The sequence below is a fragment of the Erinaceus europaeus genome, chromosome 11, assembly GCF_950295315.1.
Source record: "Erinaceus europaeus chromosome 11, mEriEur2.1, whole genome shotgun sequence".
In the NCBI taxonomy this organism is placed as follows: domain Eukaryota; kingdom Metazoa; phylum Chordata; class Mammalia; order Eulipotyphla; family Erinaceidae; genus Erinaceus; species Erinaceus europaeus.
In genome coordinates, this window is record NC_080172.1 from 47,598,653 (window position 1) to 47,623,423 (window position 24,771).

The 24,771-nt window shown below is 42.3% G+C and overlaps 1 protein-coding gene across 2 annotated transcripts in view; it reads right to left on the bottom strand.

Moving 5' to 3' along the window:
• The window catches only part of NUP210L (nucleoporin 210 like), a 147,815-nt gene that overhangs the window by 23,242 nt on the left and 99,802 nt on the right, over positions 1 to 24,771 (bottom strand). For both annotated transcript variants that reach the window (XM_060201462.1, XM_060201461.1), the window contains exons 25-33: positions 23,018 to 23,197; positions 21,722 to 21,802; positions 21,510 to 21,641; positions 19,063 to 19,221; positions 16,837 to 16,928; positions 12,660 to 12,834; positions 9,270 to 9,445; positions 8,155 to 8,372; positions 1,985 to 2,121 (exon numbers count right to left, since the gene is read on the bottom strand). In XM_060201462.1, the coding sequence (XP_060057445.1) occupies positions 1,985 to 2,121; positions 8,155 to 8,372; positions 9,270 to 9,445; positions 12,660 to 12,834; positions 16,837 to 16,928; positions 19,063 to 19,221; positions 21,510 to 21,641; positions 21,722 to 21,802; positions 23,018 to 23,197 (1,350 nt within the window). The remainder of the gene's footprint in view (positions 1 to 1,984; positions 2,122 to 8,154; positions 8,373 to 9,269; positions 9,446 to 12,659; positions 12,835 to 16,836; positions 16,929 to 19,062; positions 19,222 to 21,509; positions 21,642 to 21,721; positions 21,803 to 23,017; positions 23,198 to 24,771) is intronic.

Here is a 24,771-nt window from a genome sequence, read left to right on the forward strand (position 1 = left end):
TGGCCTAAGAGTAGTAGTGCAATTGTGCATGTGCAAGGTCCCAGTCTCTCTCTCCCTCTCCCTCTCCCTCTCCCTCTCCCTCTCCCTCTCCCTCTCCCTCTCCCTCTCCCTCTCCCTCTCCCTCTCCCTCTCTCTCACACACACATTAAAAAAGGAAGGAAAACAGACAAAGTAGGCCTGGAAAAATAGCTCACTAGGATAGCGTGCCTGCTTTGTCATGCTTGCCCAGGTTTGAACCTGGCCCCTACCACATTGCAGGAATGCTGCTATAGTCCCTCTTTCTGAAAAAGTCAGCTCAAAGCAGTGAAACCTTGGCAATGACAAACATTAAATAAATAAATAAGGAAGTCGGGCGGTAGCACAGCGAGTTAAGTGCGGATGGCACAAAGTGGAAGGACCAGTGTAAGGATCCTAGTTTGAGCCCCCAGCTCCCCACCTCAGGGGAGTCACTTCACAAGCAGTGAAGCATATCTACAGGTGTCTATCTTTCCCTCCCCCTCTCTATCTTCCCCTCCTCCTTCAATTTTTCTCTGTCCTATCCAATAACAACAATAATAATTACAACAACAAAACAATAAGGGCAACAAAAGGGAATAAATAAATAAATAAATGATATTATATGTATACATCAACAAGGGGTCAGGTGGGATCCCTGTATATAGCACAGGAGCCAGCTCCACAAATGGTGGAACAGCCTGTGGCATCTTTCTCTCTCCAACCCCCCCTTCTCTGTTTAAAGCTAAAAGGGGAAAAAAAGAAATAAAAGAAGGTTCACTGGGAATGGTAGAATTATGCAGGTGTAAAGCCCGGGCCAGTGCCCTATATCTGCAATCCCCAAGTCCTCTTCTCCCATTCTTCAATGTTTCAGTGTGGTATAGTATGATCTATCTACTATGGTGAGCTATCTTCCAGCCCCAGTAAATACATTTAAAATACTAAACAGACAAGCTTCTAGTTAAGGATTCTTTTTTTTTTTAATATTTATTTTATTTATTTATTCCCTTTTGTTGCCCTTGTTGTTTTATTGTTGTAGTTATTATTGTTGTTGTCGTTGTTGGATAGGACAGAGAGAAATGGAGAGAGGAGGGGAAGACAGAGAGGAGGAGAGAAAGATAGACACCTGCAGACCTGCTTCACCGCCTGTGAAGCGACTCCCCTGCAGGTGGGGACCCGGGGTTCGAACCGGAATCCTTATGCCGGTCCTTGTGCTTTGCGCCACCTGCGCTTAACCCGCTGCGCTACAGCCCGACTCCCAGTTAAGGATTCTTTTAAAAATGTATATTTCATTGGATGGGGGTAGGTAGCATAACGGTTATGCAAAGAGACTCTCATGCTTGAGCCTCCAAATTCCCAGGTTCAATTCCCCACACCACCCTAAACCAGAGCTGAGCAGTGCTCAAGAGGGAAGATAGGGTGATAGGGAGGGAGAAAGAGAGACACCTGCAACACTGTTTCACCTCTTTTGAAGCTTTCCCCCTGCAGGTGGGGGGTAGGGGCTCAAACCTGGGTCCTTGTGCATGGTAATATGTACATTCAGTTAGGTGTGTCACAACCTGGCACCTTCTGGTTAAGAATTCTAACAAGTGTTTACCTTTATGTTGCAACATAATTTGTTGGCTACCTTTGCATTTTATATGTAAGTGTCTGTCTTTTCCCAGGATGTATTATATATATATTTATTTTACCTTTTATTGCCCTTTTTATTGTTGTTGTTGTTGTTGGATAGGACAGAGAGAAATGGAGAGAGGAGGGGAAGACAGAGAGGGGGAAAGAAAGATAGTCACTTGCAGACCCACTTCACCACCTGTAAATCAACTCCCTTGCAGGTGGGGAGCCAGGGCTCGAACCGGGATCCTTACACCAGTCCTTGTGCTGGTCCTTGCATTTAACCTGCTGAGCTACCGCCCAACCCCCTCCCAGGATGCATTTTTATATGCATATTCCCACTTGTGAAAGTGTCACCCTCGTCTCTTCAAGTATTTACTTCTCGATATGTTTTCACCACTCCTGGGATGTCATGAAAGATTGTTGCTGTTCCTGGACTCCTGGCCACTCCTACCCCAGTGACAATATCTATCTGTAGGACACTATCAGCAGAAATCATCCATATCCCAGGTTCACCTAGGAAAAGACAAGAGAAAGTGCTTGGTAGCAAACTTTAATATAAGTTGGTGGTCACTCCAAGTTTACAATAAATCTGTAGATATTTCAAATACATAGGTATCTCATTCCTGGGGAGAAAAGCAGCTTCAAGAATGACTTTGCTTTCTATGTTTATTTATTTATTTATTTATTTTCCCTTTTGTTGCCCTTGTTTTTTATTGTTGTTTTTAGTGATGTCGTCGTTGTTAGGACAGAGAGAAATGGAGAGAGGAGGAGAAGACAGAGGTGGGGCGGGAAAGATAGACACCTGCAGACCTGCTTCACTGCCTGTGTAGTGACTCCCCTGAACGTGGGGAGCTGGGGGGCTCTAACCGGGATCCTTACACTGGTCCTTGTGCTTTACACCATGTACACTTAACCCACTGCGCTTCCGCCGGACCCCCTGACTTTGCTTTCTAAATGCCATGTTTCCCTCATATATAATACCAGCAAAATAAAGTAAGAACTACTGACCTTCAGAGTCATAAAAGGAGCTGCTACTTAGTTGCGTAATTAGGAAAAGAAGTAGGAGCTGGGTAAAGTGCACTAGTTATCACGCTCAAGGTAAAGTTGCCACACTCAAGGTAAAGTGCTCAAGGACCCAGGTTAATTTTTTTTCCCTCCAGAGCATGGCTCAACTCTGGCTTATAGTGGTGCAGGGGATTGAACCTGGATCTTTGGACCCTCAGGCATGAGAATCTCTTTGCATAACCATTGTTATCTACCCCCAGCCTTAAATTTTTAGAAAATTAATAAATTGCTTCTTACCAGAACATTGTTCAGCTCTGGCTTATGATAGTGTGGAGGATTGAACCTGGGACTTCGGAGGCATGAGGGTCTTTTTGCAGAACCTTTCCTATCTCCTCTGTTGAAGGACCCAGGTTTAAACCTCCATCCCCACCTATGGTGGAGCAGTGCTGCAGGTGTTTCTCATATCAGTCTCTCTTTCCCTCTGTTGACTTCTAAAAAAAATGGCTTCCTGTAACCATGCAATCATGTAAGCACAGAGGCCTAGTAATAACTTTGGTGGAAGGAAAAATTATATACAGGGATACTGATTAAATTTTATTTAGGCCCTGTGAGGAATAATCTGCTTTAAGCTGCTGGAGGCTGGGAGAGAGCTCAGCCAATGGAATGCACTCTGTACCATGCATGAGGACCTGGGTTTGAGTCCTTGGCTGCAACATGGTAGTACCATGCACAGGGGAAGCTTCATAAATGGTAGAGTGGTGCTTTTTTCTGTCTCTCCTCTATATGGGAAAAAGGACAAAAGAGAAATCTAAGGTTCAGATGGTGGCTCACCAGATTGAGCACACGTTATAATGCACAAGGACCCTGGTTTGAGACCCTGGTTCCTACCTGTAAGAGGAAAGCTTTTTGAGTGGTGAATCAGGTCTGCAGGTGTCTCTCTTTCTCTCTCCATCTCTATCTCCTCCTACCTTCTTGATTTCTGGATGTCTCTATCCAGTAAATAAAGGGAAAAAAATTTCCCAGGAGTGGTAGAACTGTGTCCCAAAAGCTCCAGAAACAAAAAGGGAAAAGGAGAGAGGGAAAAAGTGCTTCTTCTTCACATATGTGAGATCTGGCATTGTAAACGAAACAAAACCCAAAATAGTGCTTGGTTTATCAAAAGCATACCTTCATTCTGTACAAGGAAAACCTTATTACAGTGATAAGTTCAGAATCAGAAATTAAGCCTTCAAATGTGCCTTATGAAGAAATAGCACAAAAATGCTAAACGATTTTCATGCCTGAGGCACCTTAGGCCCCAGGTTTAATCCCCAGCAGTGTTTAATGGAAAAAACAAACAAAACCATACAATTGGTTTCTAAAACTAAGGCCTTAATGTCCTCTCCCCCATTTTAAAATTTAAATTTCCTAGCTCTTCAACTGAGCAAGTACATTCCTTCAGAAATTGGGTTTTCATGCCTGACGTTGCTAGATCCCAGGTTCAATCCCCAGTACCACCATAAACCAGAGCCGAGCAGTGCTCCAGTAAAAAAGACAAAACAAACAAACAAACAAAAAAACAACAAATACTGAGGATGGGAGAGATAACATGGTACCTTATATTATCTTTTAAAAATTTTAAAAAATATTTTATTTATTTGTTAATAAGAGAGATAGGAGGGAGAGAGAGAGAGAGAGAAAGAACCAGACATCACTCTGGTACATGTACTGCCGGGGACTGAACTCAGGACCTCATGCTTGAGAGACCAACGTTTTATCTACTGTACCACCTCCTGGACCCCATACCTTATACTATTTACATAGTACACTATATAGAGCTGTGTATTCAATAGACAGTACATATTATTGACTATTTATTTGCCTACAAGGTTATCGCTGAGGCTCAGTGCCTGCACTATGATATGAGTCCACCGCTACTGCGGTCATCTCCCTCCACTTTTTTTGGATAGGACAGAGAGAAATTTAGATAGGAGAGGAAGACAGAGAGGGGGAGAGACAGATAAGACACTTGCAGACCTGCTTCAGCACTTGGTGAAGCGACCCCCCGCAGATGGGAAGCCGGGGGCTCAAACAAGAATCCTTGAATGGGTCCTTGCACTTTGTACTATGTGCTTCATCCTATGTGCACTTAACCTGATGCGCCACTGCCTGGCCCCTTTATTTATTTACTAGAGCACTGCTCAGCTCTGGTTTACAGTGGTACTGGGGATTGAATCTGGAGCCTTAGAACCTCAGGTATGAAAATCTTTTTGCATAACCATTATGCTATCTCTCCAGCCCCTGACTTAATTGGCTGACAACTGACAGAAATGGACATCAAACTAAGAATTGGCAGTTAACAATATAATTATTCATTTAATTAATTAGTTAATTAATCAATAAATTAATTAATTTTAGCCTCCAGGGTTATTTCTGGGGCTCGGTGCCTGCACTATGACTCCACTGCTCCTGGAGGCCATTTTTCCCATTTTGTTGCCCTTGTTGTTACCCTTGCTGTTGTCATTATTATTATTGTCATTGCTGCTGCTGTTGTTGGACAGGACTGAGAGAAATTGAGAAAGGAGGGGAGACAGAGAAGGAGAGAGAAAGACAGACACCTGTAGACTTGCTTCACCGCAAGAGAGACCCCTGCAGGTGGGGAGCTGGCAGCTCGAACCGTTATCCTTATGCTGGTCCTTGCACTTTGCGCCACATGCGCTTAACCTGCTGCGCTACCACCCGACTCCCCATTTATTTACTTTTAACCAGAACATTGCTCAGCTTTGGCTTATGGTGGTGCTGGAGATTGAGTCTGGGACCTCAGAGCCACAAACATGAAAATACTTTGCAATGTGTGATTTCTCTGACCCAACAATAAGGTATTTTAAGTGTGTAGCTAGGAAGGTGGCTCTGTGGTAGAGTACAGGACTTGCCTGTGTGAGGTTCCAAGTTAAATCTCTGGCATTGCATATACTGAAGTGATACTCCCCCCCTCTCTTTTTATTATCTTTATTTATTGTATAGAAACAGCCAGAAGTTGACAGAGAAGGAGATAGAAAGACACCTGCAGCCCTGCTTCACCACTCACAAAGCTTTCCCCCTACAGGTGGGGGAAAGAACCCAGGTCCTTTCGCACTGTAACATGTCACTCAACTAGGTGTGCCACCACCCGGCCCCGTGATACTCTCTTTTACTAGATAAATAGCAATTTAAAAAATGTGGCACCAGACAATGAATTCAGAGCTTTGTATTTGCATGATACTGCTAAATTGGCCCTCTGACCCAATTTTATTTTCCTTATTTATTCTTTTCAAAATATTTATTTATTTATTTAGAGAGAGACTGAGTGAAATTAAGAGGGAATGGGAACATAGAGAGGGAGAGAGAGAAAAATCACCTGCAGCATTGCTTCACTGCTTGTGAAGTTTCTGTGCTGCAGGTGGGGAGTGGGAGCTTGAATTTTGGTGTGTGGGCTCAACCATGTACACTACCACCTGCCCCTCCCATTTTCTTTATTCTAGAAAGAGAGAGTGTGTGTGTGTGTTAGAGAGAGAGAGACAGAGAGAGACCGAGACCTGTAGGGGGGACACTTCAGGAGGTCAGCAGTTGTTTCTCTTTCTCACTATCCATTTCTCATCCCCTCTCAATTTTTCTGTCCTGTCAAATTAAAAAAAAAAGAAAACAACACACTACAACTCATTAACCCACCAACAGAGAAAGAAAAAAAAGTCCTGATCATAACTAAAGTATTCCCTCTCTCATTTTGTCTCTTTCTCCTCTTCCTTTCTAGTGGGGGAGAGAGAGAGAGACAGAGAGACACCACATCATAGAAATTTCCTTTCATGTGTTTGGGACTAGGCTCAAACCTGGGTTGGTTGTATGCGTTACAAGGCAACACATTATCTATGTGAGCTGTCTTACCAGTTCTCTTTCTTTTTTCAGTGTTGAGGCTTCACTGTTCTGTGATGACTTTTTCAGACAGACGGACACACACACACACACGTACCATAGCCCTGGAGCTTTCTCCAATGCAGTGTAGGGGGCCATGCTCAAACCCGGGTCATGTGTGTGGCAAAGCAGGTATATTATCTTGATGAATTACTTTGCTGGCTCACTAAATATTTCCTCCCTCTCTCCCTTCCTTCTTTTCAAAATATTTATTTATTTAGGGGCCAGGTGGTGGTGCACTTGGTTGAGTTTACATATTACATTGCACAAGAACAGAGATTCAAGCCCCCAGGGAGAACTACAGGGAGAAAGCTTCACATACTTGTGGTGAAGCAGTGCTACAAATGTCTCTCTGTCTCTCTCCCCCTTTCTCTCTCCTTCCTCTCTCAGTTTCTGTCTGTCTTATCAAATAAATTAAATAAAAAGAAAAGGATGACAGAGGACCTAGTGGGGGTTGTATTGTTATGTGGAAAACTAAGAAATGTTATGCATGTACAAACTATTGTATATACTGTTGACTGTAAAACATCAATTCCCCAATAAAGAAATTTAAAAAGGAAAAAAATAAACAAAAAGAAATATTTATTTATTTATTTATTGGATACAGACAGAGAGAAATTGAGGGGGAGGGAGGGAAAGGGAGAATGAGATAGGGAGGGGGGAGAGAGAGAGAGAGAGAATGGGAAAGAGACCTGCAGCACTGCTTCACTGATTGTGACACTTCCCTCCTGCAGATGGGGAACATGGACTTGAATCCAGGCTGTGTGCACTGTAACATGTATGCTTAACCAGGCACGGTCTCTTTCTTTCCTTCCTTCCTTCCTTCCTTCCTTCCTTCCTTCCTTCCTTCCTTCCTTCCTTCCTTCCTCCCTTCCTTCTTCCCTTCCTCCCTCCCTTCCTCCCTCCCTCCCTTCCTTCCTTCCTTTCGCCAACAGGGTCATCACGGGCTCAGTGCCAACACAATAAATCTACCACTGCTGGCAGCCATTTTTTTTCCTTTTGTTTTGTTTTGTTGATAGAGACAGAGAGAAATTGAGGCAAGGGAGGTACAGAGGGAGAGAGACAACTGCAGCACTGCTTTGCCATTTCTGAAGCTTCCTTTCTTTTTTTAAAAATTTTTTTAATATTTATTTATTCCCTTTTGTTGCCTATGTTGTTTTATTATTATAGTTATTTTTGTTGTTGTTGTTGTTGGATAGGACAGAGAGAAATGGAGAGAGGAGGAAAGACAAGAGAGGGGGAGAGAAAGATAGACACCTGAAGACCAGCTTCACCACCTATGAAGTGATTCACCTGAAGGTGGGGAGCCTGGGGCTTGAACCGGGACCCTTATGCCAATCCTTGAGCTTTGCACCACGTGCGCTTAACCCGCTGCGCTACCGCCCAACTCCCTTGAAGCTTCCTTTCTGAAGAGGGGGTCCAGGGCTTGAATCCTGGACTGTGTGCATGGTAATGTGTACACTCTACTAGGTGCATAACCTCCCAGCCTCCTATAATATTTTCTTTTTCAGTAAAGCCTTCAGATTATAAATAGTTGGGGGGAAAATCCTCTAAGTAATTAATTATTTTCTAATTTTTTCAGTTGCAAAGTTGAGAAAGAGAAAGTATCCAGACCATTTTGGTTGAGGAGGTAAGTACTAAAGCAGATGACATCTCCAACAAAGGTAAGCTTGGTGTCTGGTTCAATGGCGTGCTCTACAGCAACAGGAATATAGTCTGCCATGCCTGGATGCCTCCGGTCCCAGAGCCCCACAAGTGTCACCCCTCTGTTCACAGCCTGGGCCATGTAAGTATAGTTCCTATTTCCTGGACCAATAAGCAGCAGGTCATCTCTGAAAGTAGACATGAAAGGTAGAAATTTATGAAGACACAACAGTTAGGAAATAGATCTGGTGCAGACCCTACCACAAGTTTTATATTCAATAGAGCAAAAGTGCAGAAGAAATTCTAAAATGGAAGTAAGCAAGGGCCTAGGCCCATTACTTTCACATAAATAGCAACTTAAAAAAAAATTAATTAAGGGGCCGGGTGGTGGCGCACCTGGTTGAGCGCACATGTTACAATGCGCAAGGACCCAGGTTCAAGGCCCCAGCCCCCACTTGCAGGGGGAAAGCTTCACAAGTGGTGAAGTGGTGCTGCAGGTGTCTCTCTCTATATATATCTATCCTTCCCTTCCCTCTCAATTTCTGACTGTCTCTATCCAGTAAATAAATAAAGGTAATAAAAAAGTTGAAAAAATAAAATAAATAAATTTAAAATTTTAAAATTATATTTATTTATTTATTGGATAGAAACAGCGAGAAATTGAGAGGGGAGGGGGATAGAGAGACAGAGAGACACCTGCAACACTGCTTTACCACTCGTGAAGCTTTCCTCCTATAGGTGGGGACCGGGGACTCGAACCTGGGTCCTCATGCATTGTATCATGTGCACTCAACCAGGTGCGCCACCACCCGGCCCCAAAAATTAATTTAAAAAAGTTTTCTAGCATAGGTTTTTCATAGTATTCCAATTACCTCCCTATGTGAGCTCTACATGAACTAGGAGTTGATGGATTAATAGTATCCTGAATTTTTTCTTCAGAAAAATTCTTTTTATTTCCATATCTTAATGAAAGAAATAAAGATCAGATTCCATGTGAAGAACATGGAAGGAATTTATCAAAGATAGTATAGCCCAATCTGCAAGATTTCTATCACATGTTAACACCATTCCTTTGGTGTTCATACCTGTTCAGAGCTAGGTAAAGCTGGGTATTGTGTGTATGGAACTTTTCTCCGACGTTATTATAAAACTGGACCATGAAGGTGAGAGACATGCCCAAGGGAAAAGCCGATAAAGTCCTTCCTTGGGCTGTGTAGAGCTTGGGGTGGCTGCTCATTCTCAGGTATGTTACAGGTGCTACCTATAGGAGACAAAACTTACTAGGATAGAAAAAGAAGCATTGGGGAGGAGCTTTTATCGTATACTGAGATTTATAATCAATGAAGAAAAAAAGTGTTTCTCTTTCATAAGAAGGAGCTCTTAATTTGAGATAATTAAAGTTAGAATGAAAAAGAAATACAAGAAATGACTCTTCAAACATTAAAGGAAATAACTACAACATATTTTGCATATAGTGTTTAATATTTATTGCTAGGTAATTGAGCATTTATTAAGAATACTTATACTGTGTTTTCATATTCTAAACCCAGCTTTGAGTTCTAGCCTCATCACTGTGCAGTTTCATTTAACTATGACTTCTCTCTTTTTTTAAAAAAAATTTTAATCTTTATTTGTTGGATAGAGACAGCCAAAAATGAAGAGGAAAGGGGGAGATAGAGAGGGAGAGAGGCAGAGAGACACCTGCAGGCCCACTTCACCACTTGTGAAGCTTTCCCCCTGCAGGTGGGGACCGGGGGCTTGAACCCGGATCCTTGCGCACTGTAACATACGTGCTCAACCAAGTACGCCATAAGCCGGCCCCTTACTATGACTTCTCTTTTTTCATTTTTTTAATCTGTGATTAAGAGTAGGTTATAAAATTATAAGGTTACAGTGTATAGTTCCACACCACACGCACCAATAAAGTTCTGTTTCCACACTTCCTCCCATCTCCCAAAGATAACCACCATAATTCTCACATGCCTTTAACTAAGACTTATTAGTTTAATAATGCCTACCTCACAGAGTTTTTGGGGTAGTTAAAAGAGATAACAAGGCTGGTGAAATACCTCACTTGGATACTTTGCCATGAGCTTGACCCTGCCCACTGCCATATTGAAGGAAGCTTCAGTGCTGTGATCTCTTTCTTTCTCTCTCTCTACCTCTGTCTAAAAAGTGTTTAAAATAAAAAACCAAAAACAAATATAGAGATAGATATTTTTCCTGGGAGATGAGGTCCCAAGCTTGACCCCCAGCATCAAGTGTGCTAGAGTGATGCTCTGTTTTTTTCTCACTAATAAACAAATAGCAAAAGAGATAGTATACATAAGATGATGAATTTATTGGATAGAATACATTAGGGGGGAGTCAGGCTGTAGCACAGTGGGTTAAGCGCAGGTGGCGCAAAGCACAAGGACCGGCATAAGGATCCCAGTTCGAACCCCGGCTCCCCACCTGCAGGGGAGTCGCTTCACAGGCAGTGAAGCAGGTCTGCAGGTGTCTATCTTTCTCTCCTCCTCTCTGTCTTCCCCTCCTCTCTCCATTTCTCTCTGTCCTATCCAACAACGACAACAACAATAATAACTACAACAATAAAACAACAAGGGCAACAAAAGGGAATAAATAAATTAAATAAATATTTTTTTAAAAAAAGAATACATTAGGGGGCTGTGTGGTATTGTAGCAGTTTAAATGCACATGGCTCAAAGCACAAGGACTGGTGTAAGGATCTCGGTTCAAGCCCCCGGCTTCCCATCTGCAGAGGGGGTTGCTTCACTAGTGGTGAAGCAGGTCTGCAGGTGTCTATCTTTCTCTCCTCCTCTCTGTCTTCCCCGTCTCTCTTCATTCTATCTGTCCTCTCCAACAACAATGACCACACTAACTATATATATAAAAAAAAGAAAATACATCAAGGGCAACAAAAGGGAAATAAAATAGCCTCCAGGAGCAGTGGATTTGTGGTGCAGGCACCGAGCCCCAGCAATAAACATGGAGGAAAAAAAAAGATGGTAAAAAAAAAAAGAATACATGAGATGTGATACTTTTTTTTTTTTTTTTTTGCCTTCAGGGTTATTGTTGCAGTGCAGTGCCTGCACTAGGAATCCACAGCTCCTGGAAGCTATTTTTTCTTGCCTTTGTTGTTGATATTGTTACTGTTGTTATTGCCGTTGTTGTTGTTGGATAGGACAGAGAGAAATGGAGAGAGGAGGGGAAGACAGAGAGGGGGAGAGAAAGATAGACACCTGCACACTGCTGGTGAAGCAACCCACCCCCCGCAGGTAGGGAGCCAGGGGCTCAAACCCAGATCCTTATGCCAGTCCTTGTGCTTCATGCCATGTGTGCTTAACCCGCTGTACTACTGCCCAACCCCTGATGCCTAATTTTTTTTTTTTAACTAGAGCACTATTAAACTCTGGTTTATGGTGGTACGGGGAACTGAACCTGAGACTTTAGAGCTGCACTCAGGCATAAGAGTGGTTTTTCATAACTATTATGCTATATACAACTAAAAAACTGTACAATACAGTGTGCAAGGTCCTAAGTTCAAGCCCTTGGTCCCCACCTGCAGGATGAAAGCTTCAAGAGTGGTGAAGCAGATATCTCTCTTTCTTCCTCTCCCTCTCCCTATCCGCAATAAAAAAAATTATTATCTTTATATACTTACTGAACAGAGACAGCCAGAAATTGAGAAGAAAGGGGGTGATAAGAGAGGGAGAGAGACAGAGAAACACCTACAACCCTACTACACCACTCACAAGGCTTTCCTCCTGTAGGTGGGGATGGGGGGGCCTGAACTCAGGTCCTTGGTCATTGTAATGTGTAAGCTCAACCAGGTGCACCACTCCACCTGCCCAGATTAAAAAAAAATATTTATTCTCTAAATCTAATTTGAAAAATCCTAATAGTAAGGCCTAATTTTGATAGCAATAAGTTCTATACTTCTCCCACACCAATTCTTTCGCAAAGCTACTCAGAAAGCATTTATACCAATTTGAAATTAATCCTTTTTGTTGCAAGGACTCTAAGACTCAACTCCAATTTGATGGTTTATAAATATGTCCAGTTTGTCCTTTTATCTTGTATTTCTTCTTTTTAAAAAAATATTTATTTATTTATTCCCTTTTGTTGCCCTTGTTTTGTTGTTGTTATTGATGTCGTTGTTGTTGGATAGGACTTAGAGAAATGGAGAGAGGAGGGAAAGACAGAGAGGGGGAGAGAAAGATAGACACCTGCAGACCTGCTTCACCGCTTGTGAAACGACTCCCCTGCAGGTGGGGAGCTGGGGGCTTGAACCAGGATCCTTATGCTGGTCTTTTCGCTTTGCGCCACGTGCGCTTAACCTGCTGCGCTACCACCTGACTCCCATAGTTCTTTTATTTCCAGAGAAATTTCTGGTCCTTAGAAAAGGAAATCTGCCACTCAGTGCAATGTATTTTTTGTTGTTATTACTATTTTCAGTAAATCCTTAAGCTCACCTGAACTCCAGTTATGGTTGTTTGGTTGACTCCAAAAGGTTCTATTGAAGTGACTTCTAGCACAGCAGTACCTGCAATGGAACCAGCTTTCAGGAGCCCTTCACCATCCTCTTCAATGATGGATGAATTAGGGAAACACTTGAGAACTCGGGAACTCACAATGGCAGCCCCATCCCTAGAGAACACACAAAGCAAGTGATTTTGATCAGAAAGAAGGGAATAGAAATTGCTAAGACCACTGTTGGCTACTTGACTACTAAGGAAACTGCCATTCTCCATGTTGTGTTGCTTACTCTGTAGGCAAAAGCTGACCTTTGAATTCTGCTTATTTCTTTAAAAAACCAAATCCTGTTATATATTTAGCAGAAACAGTTATTTGAGAGGCCACACAGTGGTGCATCAGGTAAAGCACATGTTACTATGTGCAAGGACCCAGGTTCAAGGCTCCGTTCCCACCTGCAGGAGGAGGGAGGTTCACAAACGGTGGAGGAGTGTTGCTTGTATTTTCCTATCTCTTCTCTCTTTCTTCTGCTATCTCTGTCTGTCTGTCTATCTCTTTTTCTCTCCCTGTCTCTCACTTTCTATGTTAAAAAAAAGCCACCGGGGGAAGCTTCATGATTGATGAAGCAATGCTGCAGGTCTCTCTCTCTCATATTTATTTTTTAATTTCTTTTTTTTTTTTTTACTTATTTATTTATTATTGCCTCCAGGGTTATTTCTCGGGCTTGGTGCTGGCACTACAAATCCACTGTTCCTGGTGGCCATTTTTCTCCGAATGGATAGGACATAGGGAAATTGAGAGGGGAAAGGAAGATAGGGAGAGAAAAAGACACCTACAGACTTGCTTCATTGCTTGTGAAGTGACCCCCTTGCAGGTGGGGAGCCAGGGGCTCAAATCGGGACTCTTGAGTGGGTTCTTGAACTTAGTACTATGTGCACTTAATCTGGTGTACCACCGCCCGGCCCCCTCTTTCGCTTTCTCTATCATGCAGGCACTGAGCCCCAGTGATAACTCTGGTGGAAAGAAACTAAAAAAAAAAAAGAGGGAATCTGGTGGTAGCATAGCGGGCGTGAAGCGCAAGGACCAGTGTAAGGATTCCGGTTGGAGCCCCTGGCTCCCCACCTGCAGGGGAGTCGCTTCACAGGCGGTGAAGCAGGTCTGCAAGTGTCTGTCTTTCTCTCCCCCACTCTGTCTTCCCATCCTCTCTCCATTTCTCTCTGACATCGATGACAACAACAATAATAACTACAACAACAATAAAAAACAAGGGCAACAAAAGGTAAAATAAATATTAAAAAAATAAAAAAAGAAATATAAAGATAAAAATTGACCAAAATAACTGAAAATAAATACTGAAACAACTACCTATAAATTAATGTTTATATTCACAATAGCCAAAAGCTGAAAGCAGTATACAATTCATAATAGCAAAAAAAATTGAAAATAAAAATTTATCAACTGATAAATGAATAAACAAAAGGTGGATTATTAATAGAATGAAGTTACTTATACTTACTACAATGTGGATGACCTTGAAAGAAGCCAACGTGCTATGTCAGATATTATATGATTCATATATATGTGAAATAAAAAGACCTTAGGATGTGATCCGGGAGATGGAGCAGTGGATAAAGCACTGGTCTCTCAAGCAGGAAATCCCGAGTTCAATTCTTGGCAGCACATGTACCAGAGTGATGTCTGGTTCTCTCTCTCTCCTCTATCTTTCTCGTTAAAAAATAAATAAAATATTAAATAAAAGACTTTAGGGGGCTAGGCGGTAGCGCAGCGGGTTAAGCCCACGTGGCTCAGAGCGCAAGGACCAGCATAAAAATGCTGGTTCAACCCCGGCTGCATACCTGCAGGGGGGGTTGCTTCATAAGTGGTGAAGCTGGTCTGCACGTGTCTGTCTCTCCCCCTCTCTGTCTTCTCCTCTTCTCTCCATTTCTCTCTGTCCTATTCAACAACAATGACAGCAATAACAACAATAATAAAAATAACAACAACAATAAACAACAAGGTCACAAAAAGGGGAAAAAAGTAGCCTCCAGAAGCAGGCACCGAGCCCCGGCAATAATCCTGAAGGCAAATAAAATTAAAAAAAGAAAAAAAGAAAAAAAAAAGGGAGTTGGGTGGTAGCGCAGCGGGTTAAGCACAGGCGGCGCAAAGCGCAAGAACCAGAGTAAGGATCCCGGTTCGGACCCGGGCTCCCCACCTGAAGGGGAGTCGCTTCACAGGCGGCGGAGCAGGTCTCCAGATGTCTATCTTTCTCTCCCCCTCTCTGTCTTGTCCTCCTTTCTCCATTTCTCTCTGTCCTATACAACAACAACGACATCAACAACAATAATAGTAACTACAAAAAAAAAACCACCAAGGGCAACAAAAGTGAAAATAAATAATAAAAAAAATTAAGAAATTATACAGTAAAAAAAGAATGCTTTTTTTTTTTTTTTTTTTTTAAAAGACTTTAGTGTTAGCCTGAAATTTACACAGCATATTAATGGCTGAATGAAAGGTGAGTGGGTGGTGACTGCTTAATAGGTCTGAGTCTCCTTTGGTGGTAACAAAAATGTTGTGGCGAGGGTGGGGTGGTGGCACATCTGGTTGAGCGCACATGTTGAGCAAGGCCTTGTTTGAGCCCCCGCTCCCCACCAGCTGGGGGTGAAGCATCACGAGTGATGAAACAGGGCTGCAGGTATTTCTCTTGTCTCTCTCTCTCCCTTTTTTTGAAATATTTATTTATTTATTTCATTTTGTCGCCCTTGTTGTTTTATTGTTGTAGTTATTGTTGTTGTTGTTGGATAGAACAGAGAGAAATGGAGAGAGGAGGAAAAGACAGAGAGGGGGAGAGAAAGATAGACACCTGCAGACCTGCTCCACCACCTGTAAAGTGACTCCCTTGCAGGTGGGGAGCCGGGGGCTCAAACCCTGATTCTTACTCCCGTCCTTGTGCTTTGCGTCACCTGCACTTAAGCCACTGCACTACCCACCCGACTCCTGAGGCCCAATTTTCTATCCCTGCCACCACAAATGCTGGAGCCAAGTGGTGCTTTGATTTTTTCTCTCATTAAATAAACAGACAAACAAACAAATAAATAAATAACTTAAAAAGGTTTGAAAAAGTTGGTGAGATAGCTCGCCTGGTAGAGTACATAATTTAGCAAGTATACAGACCTAAGGTGAAGCCCATCTACCACATGGGAGAACCATGCAAAGGGGAACCTTTATAAATGGCAGAGCAATGTTGTGGTGTCTCTGCTTCTCTTTCATTTTCTCTCACTCTTGGGAGTCCGGCGGTAGTGCAGTGGGTTAAGCGCAGGTGGTGCAAAGCGAAAGGACCAGCATAAGGATCCGGGTTCGAGTCCCTGGCTCCCCATCTGCAGGGGAGTCGCTTCACAAGCGTTGAAGCAGGTCTGCAGGTGTCTATGTTTCTCTCTCCCTCTCTGTCTTCCCTTCCTCTCTCGATTTCTCTCTGTCCTATCCAAGAACAATGACATCAATAACAACAATAAAACAACAAGGGCAACAAAAGGGAATAAATAAATAAATATTTTTTTTTATATTTTATTTATTTTCTCTTTTGTTGTCCTTGTTTTTTGTTGTTGTAGTAGTTATTATTGTTATTGATGTTGTCGTTGTTAGATAGGACAGAGAGAAATGGAGAGAGGAGGGGAAGACAGAGAGGGGGAGAGAAAGATAGACACCTGCAGACCTGCTTCACCACTTGTGAAGCGACTCCCCTGAAGGTGGGGAGCCGGGGGCTCGAACCGGGATCCTTATGCAGACCTTGTGCTTTGCGCCACCTGCGCTTAACCCGCTGTGCTACCGCCCAACTCCCAAATAAATATTTTTAAAAAAATTCTGGGAGTGGTAGAATTGTGTAATTATGTAGGTGCAAACCCTTCAAGAGAAAAACCTGGTAGTAAGAATAAGTAAATAGGGTAGTCTGGGAGGTGGTGCACAGGGTGAAGCACTGTGCTTACAAGCATGCGGTCCCAAGTTTGTTCACTGGCATCCCATGTACCAGAGTGACATTCTGGTTTTCTATGTATATACCATTTCTAAATGAATAAATGAATAAATGTTAACAAAAATAAGTAAATAGATTTGTAGGTTAGATTTTCATATGCATTTTTTTTTTTTTTTTGGAGAAGTTAGGACTGCTCTCATTCTGCTTACCTGTTGGTATGAAGTTTGAGCTGAGAATTCATAGGCATCAGAATTTTCTCAGGTTGGCACTGTGGATAGAAAAGTTGGAGTTTCTCAAATACCTGAAATGAGAAAATAAGGTTTTACTCATTTATGTTTTTTTGGTGCTGAGGATCAAGCCCAGGATTCCTTGCCTGCAAAGCATGTGCTCTACTGCTGAGCTCTATCCCCATATTATTTTCTACATTTTTGAAAAAGACAATTGGTGACCTTTATTTACATCAAGTCAACTACAAATCAAAATTCAGACTAACTTCAATTTACTCTAATGTTCTACAATACTTATCCCAAACAGCCAGGCCCTTAAAACATATCTAGGTAGTCTAGAATATAAGACTTAATCTTAAATCTTCTCTGAGTACAAAGTTTACACTTAAAATTTTATTTGTTTATTTTAGATAGAGACAGAAAGGCAGAAACACAGAGAGAATGAGAGACCATAACACCAAAGCTTCCTCCAATGTGGTGGGGACTAGCCTTGAACTTGGGTTGTATACATGGCAAGGTGGTGCACTATTCATTTGAGCTATTTTGCCAACCCAATATTTATTTATTTATGAGAGAGAACCTGAGCATCACTCTGGTACATACAATACTGGGGATTGAACAGATGACCTCATGCCCCAAAGTCCAACAATCTATCACCAGTTTTTCCACTGCATATACTTTTTAAAAAAAATTATTTATTCCCTTTTGTTGCCCTTATTGTTTTCTTGTTATAGTTGTTGTTGTTATTGATGTTGTCGTTGTTGGAGAGGACAGAGAGAAATGCAGAGAAGAAGGGAAGACAGAGAGGGAGGAGAGAAAGATAGACACCTGCAGAACTGCTTCACCACCTGTGAAGCGACCCCCCCCCCCCCGCAGGTGGGGAGCCGGGGGCTCCAACAGGGATCTTTATGAGGGTCCTAGTGCTTGACGCCACCTGAGCTTAACCCGCTGCGTTACCACCCAATTCCCCCCCCCTTTTTTTAATGAGTGAGAGAGATCACCTGGGAGGGTATATGCTTTTTCGTGTTCATGTCCCTGGTTCATGCACAGTACTACTGGAGGAAGCTTTCATGCTGTAATCTTGAGATCTCTCACTCCCTTTCTCTCTATTTGAAAAAGTCAGACTGGAGTGGTAAGGCTCCAGTGATGAAAAGTTTTTATTTACTACATCCTTTAAATTGCTTAGGTAGTAAGGATAAAATAACTCTGAAATTTCTAACTTTAACTCTGATAACAGGACAAAAAAATTTGAGAATAAAAAAACTGATATAGGGTGGGGGTATAGCATAATGGTTATGCAAAGAGACTTTCAAGCCTGAGGCTCTCAAGTCCCAGGTTCAATCCCCCACACCCTTAAAAGCCAGAGCTGAGCAGTGCTCTGGCTCCTCTCTGTCTTCCCCTCCTCTCTCCATTTCTCTCTGTCCTATCCAACAACAATGACAACAACAATAATAACTACAACAATAAAACAACAAGAGCAACAAAAGGAAATAAATAAATAAAATAAAACATTAAAAAAAAGAAAAAGAAAAAAATAGTCCCAAATTCAGAGGTAGAGAAATTATTGATATTTGTTCCAGACAAATACAAATATTTTCTTTTGAATTGTAAAAACAGTTTTCATTCAGCTTTCACCGAGAATCTCTTTAGAAATCATTCACGGTTATATATTTATTATCAGGTGTTACTGGATTTTATTCTATGAATATACTAAGTGGAAAGTATCATAACTGTCTATGCTTTGTAGAACATCTCAGAAATTATCCCTGCTTGTGCTATAGATCCTACTGTCATTGCTTACATAAAAACAATTAGTAGGCATGCGAAAGATCTAGAAACTATAAACCTGTTCTAGGTATTTCTTTTTTAATTTTTTAAATTATCTTTATTTATTTATTGGGTAGACACAGCCAGAAATCGAGAGGGCAGAGGAGATAGAGAGGGAGAGAGACAGAGAGACACCTGCAGCACGGCTTCACCACTTGCAAAGCTTTCTCCCTGTAGGTGGGGACTGGGGGCTCGAACCCAGGTCCTTGTGCACTGTAATATGTGCACTCAATCAGGTGTGCCACCACCCAGCCCCTTGTTCTAGGGATTCTGTAGCCATTTCTCTTTCTATATCTATCTAGACTAAACTATCCTTCATTGATAATGGAATATAACTTTCTTCTTGATATATAAAAGTAGATTTTTGGTCTGGGACCTTACCAGGATCTGAACTTCGTCAGATAGTTCTGACAAATTTCCCTCAAACTGTTCAGAGGAACTGTTCGTGCAATGGACAGTGACTCTGATACTGGTCCGACCAGCTGCTTTTGTGTGGACAACCATGGCAAAGTTACTCACTTCTGGGAGCTGCAGAAAGACCTAAATAAGAAGGAGAGAGATATATATATCCATGAGTAAAAAAATGTGTCTTTTCTGCTTTGTTGTACCAATGAGAAAAATGCATGTTAGAAATTGCTATCTAGAAGAACTAGAGTACTAGGGCTTCTTTTCTTTTCTTTCTCTTTTTCCTTTTTTTGCCTCCAGGGTTATTGCTCAGGCTCGGTGCCTGCCCTCTGAATCCATTGCTCCTTGAGGCTATTTTTCCCATTGCGTTGCCCTTGTTGTTACCCTTGTTGTTGTTGTTATTATTATTGTTATCATTGCTGTTGTTGCTGCTGGATAGGACAGACAGAAATTGAGAAAGGAGGGGAGACAGAGAGGGGGAGAGACAGATAGACACCTTCAGACATTTTTTTCTTTCTCAGATTTCAGACTATGATTTTAGAAATGTAGACAATGGGGGGGGGTTGGGCATTGGCACACTGGGTTAAGTGCACATAGTACAAAGTGCAAGGATCCTGGTTTGAGCCCCTGGCTCCCCACCTGCATGGGGGTCGCTGCACAAGCAGTGAAGCAGGTCTGCAGGTGTCTCTCTGTCTTTCTCCCTCTCTATCCCCACTCCTCTCTCAATTTCTCTCTGTCCTATCCAATAAAAATGAAAAATGGACACAAAGAGCAGTGGATTCGTAGTGTAGATACCAATCTCCAGTGATATGCTTGGAAGCAAAAAACAACAACAACAAAAAACAACTGTAGACAATGTATGTATTGTGGGTTTCTTCTATGTCCATCCTGAGAGCTCCAGCCATTCCCTATAAGACAGGCCCTCAACTGGGGAGACCTGGCACAGTTGAAGGGAATGATGAAGCAGAAATCAAATTAATCATTCTTCATAACTTTGGCATTGATATAAAGCACTAGATGTAGAATCAGCTGCCAGCGGCAGCTCACACCAGCCCCATGGCAATCCACTTGCTCCCATCGGGGATCCAGTTCTTCCCCAGTTCTCAGTAGGATAGGCAAAGAATCAACCTTTTTTTTTTTTTTTTTTTTTCACCAGGGCACTGCTCAACTCTGGTTTATGGTGGTGTGGGGGGACTGAGCCCGAAACTCTGGAACTTCAGGTATGAAAGTCTTTCTGCATAACCATTATGTTATCTCCCCCACTGTCCCATTAACTGCCCAAGCAGCACAAACATTATTATTCATATATTGTGTCTGAAAATGTTAAAAGATTACTTGAGTTCAATATAGAAGTGTTATCCTTTGTTGCTCATATAACACTCATCTGTTCACAAGCACATTATATAACAATAGAGGAAACACTGTTTTTAAGAACTCTTTTCATTGTTTTTAAGAACTCTTTGTTATATAATTTTAGTGTGCTAAATTTAAAATTTAGCACACTAAAATTATGTAACACTCAAATTATCAGACTATTTATGATTTGCAGGTTTCTAGCATTCACAGACCACTAAGGAAAGGAGATCACTAATAATATTGTGTAGTTTAGAAAGTGTGTCATTCTGGGAGTCGGGTGGTAGTGCAGTGGGCTAAACATAGGTGGCACAAAGCGCAAGGACTAGCGTAAGGATCCCAGTTCCAGCTCCTGGCTCCCCACCTGCAGGGGTCACTTCACAAGCAGTGAAGCAGGTTTGCAGATGTCTATCTCTCCCTCTCTCTGTCTTCCCCTCCTCTCTCCATTTCTCTGTCCTATCCAACAACAACAACAATAATAACCACCACCACAACAACAACAAAACAGCAAGGACAATAAAAGGGAATAAATAAATATTTTAAAAAGTGTGTCATTCTTTTAAAAAAAATTTATTTATTTTCCCTTTTGTTGCCCTTGTTTTTCATTGTAATTATTGTTGTTATTGATGCCATTGTTGTTGGATAGGACAGAGAGAAATGGAGAGAGGAAGGGATGACAGAGAGGAGTAGAGACGGATAGACACCTGCAGACCTGCTTCACCGCCTGTGAAGCAACTCCCCTGCAAGTGGGGAGCCGGGGGCTCGAACCGGGATCCTTATGCCAGTCCTTGCGCTTTGTGGCACCTGCACTTAACCTGCTGTGCTACTGCCTGACTCCCAAGTGTGTCATTCTTAAGTGAAATAAAGGTAATATAAAAATCCTCCAAATACATATGATGGCAGCAGAGGAGGACCTAGTGGGGATTGAAATGTTATGTAGAAAACTGAGAAACGTTATGTATGTACAAACTATTGTATTTTACTGTTGACCGTAAACCACTAATCAATCCTCCAATAAAGACATTAAAAAAAAAAAAACCCAAATAGTATAGTAAACAGAAAATGCATACCTCTGAATGCCTGGGTCTGAGATCCAAAACATCCCGTTTGCTCATGGACCAGTGGAATGTAAGCCCAGGGTTGGCATTGCTGAAGGAGAATGGGGTCTGAGTACTGGTCACTCCCATGACATAAACTGGCATCTGAAAGGTAATTTTTTGTACTATATTTTCTGCCCACCTAGCATTTCTGAATGGAACCAAGACAGAGTGATCATACTGACCTCAGTCGCTGTGATGAGTCGGGTTGCAGCTGCAAGGATCCTAACAGCCCGTAGCTGAACCACTTCAACTAGCACTTCATCCTGCTCGTCAGGGTGGAGGACAAACTTAAGCTAAGAGGGAGTGTCTGTGGACTGGACACAGACACTTGTGGGAACTAGTGTTGTAGTTTGTGTGCTTAACCAGGTGCACCACTGCTTGGCCCCAGGGAACTAGTATGTTGTTGTCTGGAGTACTGAAAAACATGCCACAGAAGTTTGTCTTTGTTCCTTTTAATTTTATGTGTAGAGACAGAAGGAAGAGAGAGGGGGGAGAGAGAGAGAGAAATTATACACTACACCACTCTACTAGCTCCTGCTGGAATTCCCTTGCTACTTTCCTGGTGCTCATTTGTGCTGCTAGGGCTTGAACTCAGGACCTCACACATGGTAAGGAGTGCACTCTACTGGGTCAACTATTTACTAGCCTCAACTTTAGTTCCTTAAACAATTATTTTTAATGTGGTGCTGGGAAATGAACTAGGAACAAATGAACCCATGTCACATGTGGCTTCCCTGGTGCAATTTTCTATTATTTTTTTTATTTGACCCAACAGAGAGAAATTGAGAGGGAAGGGCAAATAGAGAGGGAGGGAGATAGAAAGACACCTGCAGCCCTGCTTCACTGCTTGTGAAACTTCCCCTCAGCAGCTGAAATCCAGGGTTAACATGTGTGCTCAAGCAGGTGTGCCACCACCCAGCCCAACTCTGAATTATTTGGCTTAGAACTATCAGTAATTAAAAATGCCAAACTTTAGGGGGCTGGGCAGTATGCAGCGGGTTAAGTGTATATGGCGCAAAGCCAGAGTAAGGATCCTGGTTCGAGCCCCCAGCTCCCCACCTGCAGTGGGGGTCACTGCACAAGTGGTGAAGCAGGTCTGCAAGTGTCTATCTTTCTCTCCTCCTCTCCGTCTTCCCCTCCTCTCTGGATTTCTCTCTGTCCTAACAACAACAACAACAGATATAACAATAATAACAACTACAACAAGCACAACAACAAGGCCAACAAAATAGGAAAAATGGCCTCTAGCAGCAGTGGATTCGTAGTGAGCCCCATTGATAACCCTGGAGGCAAAAAAAACAAAACAAAACACCAAACTTAAAAAAAATGACCTCTTTTCTATATTTGGCTAAGAGAATGTCAGGTGAGGGTTTTTTGTGAGGGATGCTGACACCCTTCTTATCACTACTGCCTCCCGCAAGCCCCAATACATTTCCCAGATGGAAGAGTAGACACGGAACAGGATAAAGACCCAATACCTGTGAAAACACAATGACTTTACCAGTATCTTCATTTACTGTCTGGATGGTGCCATGAACCACAGCTGTGCCAACCATCTTGCCTGTAACTTGCCCCCTCCTGTTTACAACAGCCACAGACTGGTTACTGATGGAGAAGTGAATGATAGACTGGGGCTGTGGGCCACCTTCAGACATTACCTGGAAATGAATCAGCAGTGAGTACCTAGAGCATGAGAAGAAAATTCCTATCTGTTTGCCCAGCACATTTTTTTAAATCTTTATGACTGTCTTAGAAGGCTTTGAGTCAAATTTTTTTCTTTCACATAGAAATATTGAGATGGAGAGACAGAGAGAGAGGGAAAGAAAAACCACTGGAAGCTTATTCCAACACAGTGGGAGTCAGGCATTGCCATGTGGCAAAGTGACACACTATCCAAGTGAGTTATTTTGTTGATCCTATTTCCTTTTTCTTTCTTTTTTAAAAATCTTTGATAGAGGATGAGAAATAGAGAGTAACACTTGCACTACCCCACTATTCATAATGCTTACCTCTTCAGGTGAGGACTTAAACTTGGTGCATAGTAATGTGTGTGGGTGGGTGGGTGGGTGGGGAGAATACAGGTCCATGAAAAATGATGAATGAAATAGTGGGGGTTGTATTGTTAAATGGGAATCTGGGGAATGTTATGCATGTAAAAAAAAAAAGAAAAAGAAGTAGAAACGCAAAGCAGAAATTGACTGAGTTTGGAGTATGGCACCAAAGTAAGAAAGCAGAAGTACACTAGAGTTTGCAGTGAGTACCTCCCTAATACTTCCTCTCCACTTTTCCAAGCTTTGGGTCCATGATTGCTCAACAATTTGTTTGGCTTTGTATGTTAACTCTCTTTTCAGTCACCAGGTTCCAGGTGTCATCAGGATGCCGGCCAGACTTCCCTGGATTGAAGACCCCACAAATATGTCCTGGAGCTCAGCTTCCCCAGAGACCCACCCTACTAGGGAAAGAGAGAGGCAGACTGGGAGTATGGACCGACCAGTCAACGCCCATGTTCAGCGGGGAAGCAATTATAGAAGCCAGACCTTCTACCTTCTGCAACCCACAATGACCCTGGGTCCATGCTCCCAGAGGGATAGAGAATGGGAAAGCTATCGGGGGAGGGGGTGGGATATGGAGATTGGGCGGTGGGAATTGTGTGGAGTTGTACCCCTCCTACCCTATGGTTTTGTTAATTAATCCTTTCTTAAATAAAAAAAAATTATTTAAAAAAATATAAAATAAATAAATAAATAAAAATTAAAAAAAAAAACAACAAGGGCAACAAAAGGGGGGAAAAAAACTTTGATAGAGGATGAGAAATAGAGAGTAACACTTGCACTACCCCACTATTCATAATGCTTACCTCTTCAGGTGAGGACTTAAACTTGGTGCATAGTAATGTGTGTGTTCTACTACATGCTACACTACCCAGACCTTATTTATTTGTGTGTGTGTGTGTGTGTGTGTGTGTGTGAGAGAGAGAGAGAGAGAGAGAGAGAGAGAGAGATATCAGAGCACCACTCAGCTCTGACATATGGTGGTGGTGGTGCTGGGGAACCTGTGACCTCTGAAACCTTAAGCATGCTACTGCTTCTCTCTGGTCCTTTCCCCAGCATACTTTTTTTTGACTGGTGAGAGAGACAAAGAGATAGAGAGGGAGAGGCAGAGAGAAGGAAAGACACCTGCAGCATTGTTCTACCTCTTGTGTTGTTCCCCCTCGGCAGGTGGGGAGTGGACA